At 42.1% G+C, this 10000-nt stretch overlaps 2 protein-coding genes across 5 annotated transcripts in view; one reads left to right on the forward strand and one right to left on the reverse strand.

Annotated features, from left to right (window-relative positions):
- LOC139536142 (voltage-dependent calcium channel subunit alpha-2/delta-3-like) overlaps nt 1-10000 on the reverse strand; it is a 127476-nt gene that overhangs the window by 28529 nt on the left and 88947 nt on the right. The gene's annotated exons all lie outside the window — the stretch shown is intronic.
- Nucleotides 1-10000, forward strand: part of LOC139536143 (voltage-dependent calcium channel subunit alpha-2/delta-3-like) — a 24243-nt gene that overhangs the window by 11719 nt on the left and 2524 nt on the right. The window contains exons 4-9 of one of the 2 annotated variants that reach the window (XM_071336372.1): nt 4686-4757; nt 4856-4936; nt 5041-5115; nt 6519-6602; nt 6993-7064; nt 7176-7237. In XM_071336372.1, the coding sequence (XP_071192473.1) occupies nt 4686-4757; nt 4856-4936; nt 5041-5115; nt 6519-6602; nt 6993-7064; nt 7176-7237 (446 nt within the window). The other variant, XM_071336373.1, reaches the window with a different exon arrangement.

The raw sequence follows: 10000 nt of genomic DNA on the forward strand, positions 1-10000 counted from the left end.
ATTCCCAGTGTGTCTATACTAAACCCTTCTATTCCCTGTATGTCTGTACTGAACCCTTCTATTCCCTGTGTGTCTGTACTGAACCCTACTATTCCCTGTGTGTCTGTACTAAACCCTTCTATTCCCAGTGTGTCTATACTAAACCCTTCTATTCCCTGTATGTCTGTACTGAACCCTTCTATTCCCAGTGTGTCTATACTAAACCCTTCTATTCCCAGTGTGTCTATACTAAACCCTTCTAATCCCTGTATGTCTGTACTGAACCCTTCTATTCCTTGTGTGTCTATACTAAACCCTTCTATTCCCTGTATGTCTGTACTGAACTCTTCTATTCCCTGTGTGGCTATACTAAACCCTTCTATTCCCAGTGTGTCTGTACTGAACCCTTCTATTCCCTGTGTGTCTGTACTGAACCTTACTATTCCCTGTGTGTCTGTACTAAACCCTTCTATTCCCAGTGTGTCTATACTAAACCCTTATTTTCCCTGTATGTCTGTACTGAACCCTTCTATTCCCTGTGTGTCTATACTAAACCCTTCTATTCCCAGTGTGTCTGTACTGAACCCTTCTATTCTCTGTGTGTCTGTACTGAACCCTTCTATTCCCAGTGTGGGCTGCTGCTCTGGGAGGGAGAGGGTGGTCGATGGTGAAACCCTACATTAATCATTTTGTTGAGTTAGCAAAGAAACATTCTCCCACCTTAGTACCTTAGTACCCTAGTCCCCTAGTACCATACAGAGACTACCTTAGTACACTAGTACCCTAGTACTTTAGCCTCTGCATGGTACTGGGGTACTAAAGTTTTAAGGGATTTTATTTTAGGAATAAGGCCCTCTTTTTCTTTTGAAGCCAGAAGGAGGCTATTATCAGCTACATTTATGCCTTTACTAGACTATGGGGATATTTTATATATGAATGCTTCCGCTCAGTGTTTGAGATCAATTGACACCCTTTACCATGGCACTTTGAGATTTATTTTAAACTGCAAAACCCTTACGCACCACTGCACTTTGTATACCAGGGTTGGCTGGCCTTCTCTAGTCACTCGTAGGCTCAGTTACTGGTATACTTTTATTTATAAAGCCATTTTGGGTTTACTACCTTTTTATTTGGGCATTTTTATTTTTCAGAAATGTGGTGGGTACTCTCTTCGTTCGCTGGACTTTATCCTGCCAACTGTTCCAAATGTCCGAACTGAATTGGGTAAAAGGGCTTTTATGTACTCTGCGCCATCGTCTTGGAACGCCTTACAAAATACTTTTAAACTGGAAGAACTTGTCCCGATTGGTATTTTTAAATCACTGATGAATGATCTTGAGACTGATTCCCTGACCTGTCAATGTTTTTAATTTGCTATTTTATGATTTTGTTATACTCTTGTGAATTCTATGGTTTTTACTAGATTACTTGTAGTTTTTCATGTTGTTTGTCTGTAATTTTTGTAATGACTTGGTGCTGCCTATCTTGGCCAGGACGCTCTTGAAAAAGAGATTTTAAATCTCAATGAGCCCTTCCTGGTTAAATAAAGGTTAAATAAAATAAATAAAAATAAAGTACTAGGGTACAAAGGTACCAAGGTGCTAGGGTACTAAGATAGCCTCTGCATGGTACTGGGGTACTATCTTAGTACCCTAGCACCTTGGTACCTTTATACCCTAGTACCCTAGTACCATACAGAGACTACCTTAGTACCCTAGTACCTTATTACCCTAATACCCTAGCACCTTTGTACCCTAGTACCCTAGTACCCTAGTACCTTAGTAATCCAGTACCTTAGTACCCTACACAGTTCACTACCTCTCACCGACACATGTTCTGTACTGTACATGGACACACTCTTTTTTGCAATGCACATTCTATCCTGCACACAAACAGCCACATACATATACACAGTACACACACACTCACACTCACACAAATAGCCACACAATCACACCCAGTACACACAGTCACAGCTGTGTCCATGAGCCTGTGAGGTGAGGGAATAGCAGACCTAGTTTCAGTGAGCTCATGTCACGGATGCCTCCGGAACTTTAATTACGCACACATGTCCCCTATTCCCACTGACTGTATTTGTATATATGTGCCCTTTGGTTTCCATTGGGCTGTCGATTATTGTTACAATGTCTGTTGGTGCGTGTGAGTACCTGTGCTGTGTGTTTTGGCTTTTGTGCCATTGTGGATTGGGCAGATGATTACGGGTCTCGTCCCGTGGGTTAATCATTGTGCGTGTGTGTTATTTATTTGAGGTACTCCTCACTCTTTTGTTTGGGATTCTACCCTGGGTTTTGTTACGGGTTTGTTTGGTCTTCGTCCCCGTGCCTTTACAAGGCACGCCGTCATTTGGGCTTAATTTAAAAAACGATTATGCATTCCTGCGTCTGTCTCCCAATCCTTCATGCCAACATGACAGCTCATGTGTTTAGTCAAGTCACTTCTCATTTTGCTGAGCATAGCCCCGCTCTCAGCCAAACAAGAAACACTGAGGATTGCTCTAAACCGGAGCTTCACTATAAATGTACTGTAAAGCCACAAACTACGAGCAACATTAACCATAGTGTTATAGTCCAGACTGTAGTGCTTCCAACTTTTGAAGACAACTTGGAGTGAGATGTAATATGATAATTTCATTGCTCCCTGGCACAACCCCTAGATGGGGAGGTTGTAAAATGGTACTGTTTTAAAGCTAATTTCCTGCAATTTTATGTATTTCGACATGGATTTAGTTAGGGCTATGACCAAGGTGGAACATTAAAAACAAATACACCACAGGTCAGGTGTATTCAGGATACTTTGAACATTAAATGAACACTCAAAATATGAGGACTTTGTTACTTTTTAGGTGGTTAGACACTTCATTCAGACAGTAATGGGGAGACACAAATGCTAGAAATAGTGGGAAGGTAGGAAGTAGGGATTGATCCCTGTTCTCAGGTTGAAAGTTATATGCAACATGTGCAGGGAGTTTTACCATTAAACCAAGGCTCTGTACAGGAAATGTTTATATTAATGGTTGATGGCAGTGGGTAAGCAAATCATAGATTGCAGTCTCCTTGTCCATAGATTGTTTTCAAGGTAAGCACACAAAGATTTTGTAAGTTGGGTGAACTTTTTAAAATAGGAATGGAAGAAACTTTCCCAAGTACTGGGTGTTATTGTTATAATGTATTTGTTATAACAATTAATTTCTCAAAATCATCCAACCTTCAAGAAAAATCTAATGAATATCAATATTCAGGTGGTTTATGTCTACTAGTTGAAGATCCTTGTCATCATCTTACTCTCCATAGACATTATGTGATGTGTTTATGAGTTGTGAGTCCCCCTACCATCTCTGCCTTGCATGTGCACAATAGTAAAATGTCCAAAATTATATTTGAGGCCTGGAGCATTCAATATCCAATGCTTATTTGTATGACTTATTCAAAACTGTCCATGAATGGCTGCAAAAATACATAGCCCCATATTATCCATTTTCAAAAACAGAAGTAGGCTTATCAGATTACACTGGAAAAATGTAGAAGAAGTAGAATAATAAATTAAGTGTTGGGAATAACAGTAGTGCTTCTACTGACAAGCACACTAATTAGCCCATTGTTAAGAATAAGAATTGTTCCACTGATCAGACTAAATAAAGTAAATATATAATAAAATCTCCTGAAGACAAAATTACATGAATCTGCCCCTACACCATAACCAAATGATTGTAATATGTATTGTTCCTCCTCTAGAATCAAACGTACACTTTTGGGTTCACAATATGTTTGACAAAATGATTTTCATAGTTACAAATCAGGTCACCCTACTAAACTTCCCTGCTAAAACATACTGTAATTTTGTTGACAACAGTGTATATAAAACAGCTACCATGCTGCTCTTTTTACAGTTTGATAAACTCTGCTGAGAACGTTCTCTCTCTCTCTCCATTCAGCTCCACTCTCCTAATCTTGAGGGGCGTTTCTTTAAAACGCGCATCATATTCCCTTGATCCCTTACATAAATAGACCAATCATATGCTTCAATATCCCGCGGTTCACAGTGTTGTGGTAAAACAGGACAATGATAGAGGTTCTGCTCGTGATGTTAAGTTGCAGGCGCAAATGCTACGACTTCAAAAATATTTGGAGTACAGTTGAAAAGTTAAAAGTTAACTGACTATACAATGGACTAATTAGAAAAATAAATACAGTACTTTTCACTGCGTGAGATATAAGAGGTGTGGCAAATATGTGTGTCTCACAGCCAATGCATGAGAGTTGGGAGCTCTGAGACTGTCTTCTTTTTAAAAAATGTACCTTTATTTAACTAGGCAAGTCAGTTAAGAACAAATTCTTATTTTCAATGACGGCCTAGGAACAGTGGGTTAACTGCCTTGTTCAGGGGCAGAACGCCAGATTTTTTACCTCGGGGATTTGATCTTGCAACCTTTCGGTTACCAGTCCAACGCTCTAACCACTAGGCTACCTGCCGCCCGCCAGACATGTTTATTTTGTATAAACGTCTGTTTGGTGAAATCTATTTTGATGAAAACTTGGCACGGATGGACATTGTTGCGTATATTCCTCTGTTGACTCAGATTAGCATTTAGCATCAGTCAGAAAGGGAATACTGTAGCAACAGCCTATGATAGTTAAAACATAAGGAATCTCAGTAGACACGGTCTCTGACATTGTGTTCTGTCTTAGTCCAGAAACAAGAAGGGCCCCAGCCTGATGACCACTGTGGCCATGCCTGTGTTCAGCACCAAGAACGAAACGGTAAGTGTGTGTGTCTTTGTGTCTGTTTGTCTGTCTGTCAGTCTGTATTTTTCTCTCTCTCTGTCATTGAGTCTTGTCTGTTTCTCCTCTCCTTACAGAAGAACCAGGGTATTCTCCTAGGGGTAGTGGGCACAGACATTCCTCTACAGGAACTCATGAAGATCATCCCTAAACACCTGGTACAGTGTCTAATAACCCAAAGTTATGACGCATTGTCATTTACTGTTCTCCTACACTCTACTTCATGTAATCAATTATCTCTATATTATTTGTGTGCCTTCAGCTGGGTATCCACGGTTACGCGTTTGCCATCACTAACAACGGCTACATCCTGACCCATCCAGACCTGAGGCCACTGGTAATACACTGTCTCCTAAACACACTTGTCCACTAACCTTAACTGTAACCTTGCCACAACATTGCATTAACCCTAACCTGCACCTACACCTTGGACTATATAGTAAGCAGGAGAGCGGTTCATTGAATAGTTAATACATATAATGCCGCCAATGAATATCCGTGTTTTGAAAAACAGAACAAGTTTGAGTGAGTGAGCCTCCCAACTTGCTCGGTAGCAATCTATAATCCTCACCTTTTCCTTTGATATATGTATGCAGGGAGGGATACAGACCATTGATACTACTGTAGGTCTGGTTGGCCCTGGCTAACTGAGCTAACAGTAACCCTGAGGTAACCCTCCTGTCCTGTAACTGTCCTATACATAGACTGCACCATAGACACTCACCTGTAACTGTAGACTAGACCATAGACACTTACTCTCTGGGATCCTGCTTGGGTTCCCACTGGAAACATGTTCTAGTGGATCTGTGTGTAACAGTGTCTGTGTAATATTAGCGTCCCTGTGTGGGTTTCTTTGTGTCTTAGACTGTGATGTGACTGTGGGAGTGTATTCTGAGCTTGAACCAGACTCTATTGGACTGGATGTTTTTATGTTATTGGTTGTTGATTGAACTGATCAATTAGGCGTTATTGAACTGGGGAGTTCTAACCTGGTGGAACCAGCCTGATGGCACTATAGCTCAACATTCTGTTTGAGCGGTCAACATTCTGTTTGAGCGGTCAACATTCTGCGCAGTGAGTCAGTCTGCTTGATCAGGCTAGGAGTGTTCTGGTTTTGAGCAAGACAGTGTTAGTGAAGCCTTATAAAAGGTTCACTCTGAAATGTGGTTCATTTTTATTCGATTTTTTACAACTTTTACCCCTTTTTCTCCCCAATTTCATGGTATCCAATTGGTAGTTACAGTCTTGTCTCATCACTGCAACTCCCGTACGGACTCGGGAGAGGCGAGGATCGAGAGCCATGCGTTCTCCGAAACGCGACTCAACCAAGCCGCACTGCTTCTTGACACAATGCCCGCTTAACCCGGAAGCCAGCCACACCATTGTGTCGGAGGAAACATCGTACACCTGGCGACCGTGTCAGCGTGCATGTGCCCGGCCCGCCACAGGAGTCGTTAGAGCGCGATGGGACAATAACATCCCTGTCGGCCAAACCCTCCCCTAACCCGGACGAGGTTGGGACAATTGTGCGCCGACCCTTCGGTCTTCCGGTCGCAGCCTGCTACGACAGAGCCTGGACTCGAATCAGGATCTCTAGTGGGACAACTAGCAACTGTGATGCAGTGCCTTAGATCACCGCACCACTCGGGAGGCCTGAAATGTGCTGTTTACACAGAACATCCACAGTGCAACCAAAATCTGAAACTGTTTCCATCAAATATGTGTTCCTCTGTGCCTCAGTACCAGAAGGGCCAGAAGAGGAGGAAACCCAACTATAGCAGTGTGGACCTGTCTGAGGTGGAGTGGGAGGACAAGGATGACTTTGTACGTCTAAACCCTGACATAACAAACACTATACACACATCTGATTCCTAATACAGACAGCCTGGTTTAATTTTAAATAATAATACTATTGACAGAATTCAATCTAAGGCGTGTTATATAGTAGCACACTGGACATTCAACAAGGTAACTTTTAAAGGCAATATCCCAGACATTCGTGGAGATCACATTCATGGTAAATGCTGCAGATGTCTGCTCAAGCGTAAATTACCTTTAAAAGGAGCATTATCGGCTGTCCAGTGTGTTACTCTGTAACGCGCCTCTGATTGAATGCTGGACTGATCGAACTGAACAAATATAACACCTCCTGGTGTCTAATAATGATGACACCAGCACTGCACAGACTCCTTACAGCTTGTTTTTCTGTTTCAGCTGCGTAATGCCATGGTCAACAGGAAGACTGGGACTTTCTCCATGGAAGTGAAGAAGACAGTGGACAAAGGGGTGAGACGGGAGGAGGAGGATGACTTACAGTTACTGTATATCAAAGACTGTGGACTGTAATGAAATCAATGGATGAGTCCTCATGCTTCGTGCTTTCGTCTGTGCTATCAGAAACGTGTCCTGAAGATGCACAATGACTACTACTACACTGAAGTCAAGGGAACTCCCTTCAGGTTTGCGCAGTTTCCTATTTATCTTAATACATTCTCTAATGTTTAATGTACAGTGCATTCGGAAAGTATTCAGACCCCTTGTCTTTTTCCACATTCAGACCCTTTGCTATGAGACTCGAAATTGAGCTCAGGTGCATCCTGTTTCCATTGATCATCCTTTAGATCAGTGGTTCCCAAACTTTTTGTAGTCCCGTACCCCTTAAAACATTCAACCTCCAGCTGCGTACCCCCTCTAACACCAGGGTCAGAGCACTCTCAAATGTTGTTTTTTGCCATCATTGTAAGCCTGCCACACACACACTACATGATACATTTATTAAACATAAGAATGAGTTTGAGTTTTTGTCTCAACCCGGCTCGTGGGAAGTGACAAAGAGCTTTTATAGGACCAGGGCACAAATAATATTATAATAATAATCAATCATTTTGCTCTTTATTTAGCCATCTTACATATAAAACCTTATTTGTTCATCAGAAATTGTGAATAACTCACCACAGGTTAATGAGAAGGGTGTGCTTGAAAGGATGCACATAACTCTGCAATGTTGGGTTGTATTGGAGAGAGCCTCAGTCTTAAATAATTTTCCACACACAGTCTGTGCCTGTATTTAGTTTTCATGCTAGTGAGGGCCAAGAATCCACTCTCACATAGGTACGTGGTTGCAAAGGGCATCAGTGTCTTAGCAGCGTGATTTGCCAAGGCAAGAAACTCTGAGCGCAGCCCAATCCGGAAATCTGGCAGTGGCTTCTGATTAAATGAAATTTTCACAGAACCGCTTTTTGCAATTTCGATGAGGCTCTCTTGTTCAGATATCGTTAAATGGACTGGAGGCAGGGCATGAAAGGGATAACGAATCCAGTTGTTTGTGTAGTCCGTTACGGGAAAGTACCTGCGAAATTGCTCACCCAGCTCACTCAGGTGCTTCGCTATATCACATTTGACATTGTCCGTAAGCTTGAGTTCATTTGTACACAAAACATACAATGATGGAAAGACCCGTGTGTTGTCCTTGTTAATGCAGACAGAAAATAGCTCCAACTTCTTAATCATAGCCTCAATTTTGTCCCGCACATTGAATATAGTTGTGGAGAGTCCGTGTAATCCAAGATTCAGATCATTCAGGCGAGAAAGAACATCACCCAGATAGGCGAGTCGTGTGAGAAACTCTTCATCATGCAAGCGGTCAGACAAGTGAAAATCATGGTCAGTAAAGAAAACTTTAAGCTTGTCTCTCAATTTTAAAAAACATGTCAATACTTTGCCCTTTGATAACCAGTGCACTTCTGTATGTTGTAAATGCGTTACGTGGTCGCTGCCCATATCATTGCATAATGCTGAAAATACACGAGAGTTCAGGGGCCTCGCTTTAACAAAGTTAACCAATTTCACTGTAGTGTCCAAAACGTCTTTCAAGCTGTCAGGCATTCCCTTGGCAGCAAGAGCCTCTCGGTGGATGCTGCAGTGTACCCAAGTGGCGTTGGGAACAACTGCTTGCACGTGCGTTACCACTCCACTATGTCTCCCTGTCATGGCTTTTGCACCATCAGTACAGATACCAACACATCTTGACCACCAAAGTCCATTTGATGTCACAAAGATGTCCAGTACTTTAAACATATCCTCTCATATTGTCCTGGTTTCCAGTGGTTTGAGGAAGAGGATGTCTTCCTTAATTAAACCCCATAAACCTTAACGGACATATACCAGGAGCTGTGCCAGGCCCGCGACATCTGTTGATTCATCCAGCTGTAACGCATATAATTCACTGGCTTGCATGCGAAGCAGAAATTGTTTAAAAACAACTCCTGCCATGTCACTGATGCATCGTGAAACAGTGTTGTTTGATGAAGGCATTGTCTGTATTGTTATTTTGGGCCTTTTCCCCCAGCATTGTCCCAGACATATCCGCGGCAGCAGGAAGAATGAAGTCCTCCACAATAGTATGAGGCTGGCCTGTCCTAGCCACTCGGTAGCTCACCATGTAAGACGCTTCTAGCCCCTTGTTATTAATGGTATCTGTTGCTTTTATACATGTCCTACTACTCGAAAGTCGTCTTTATTCTCGCTCAAAAAAGTCCTGTGGTTTATTTTTCAAATGGTTATGTTTAGTTTCTAAATGTCTTTACAAGAGTGAAGGTTTCCCACGAGAGAGTAATGGTTAATGTGATTGGATGTTTATTGGATGTTTATTTTTTGACTAGGCTACCTATATTTGACATTGTGTTGTTATTAAGCTGAACACTAGATGGTTTAATTTTATTTTTGGCTGTGAAGCGAGGCTACTCAACATTTGGAAAAGCACACCTGTCTATATAAAGTCCCACAGTTGACAGTGCATGTCAGAGCTAAAACTAAGACATGAGCTTAAAGGAATTGTCTGTAGAGCTCCGAGACAAGGTTGTGTCGAGGCACAGATCTGGGGAAGGGTACCAAAAAATGTATGGAGCATTGAAGGTCCCCAAGAAAACAGTGGCTTCCATCATTCTTAATCATTCTTAAATTGAAGAAGTTTGGAACCACCAAGACTCTTCCTAGAGCTGGCCGCCCAGCCAAACGAGCAATCGGGGGAGAAGGGCCTTGGTCAGGGAGGTGACCAAGAACCCAATGGTTATTCTGACAGAGCTCTAGATTTCCTTTGTAGAGATGGGGGAACCTTCCAGAAGGACAACCATCTCTGCAGCACTCCACCAATCAGACCTTTATGATAGTGTGGCCAGACGGAAGCCAATCCTCAGTAAAAGGCACAAGAGTTTGCCAAAAGG

This window comes from Salvelinus alpinus, chromosome 12, assembly GCF_045679555.1.
Source record: "Salvelinus alpinus chromosome 12, SLU_Salpinus.1, whole genome shotgun sequence".
NCBI lineage: Eukaryota > Metazoa > Chordata > Actinopteri > Salmoniformes > Salmonidae > Salvelinus > Salvelinus alpinus.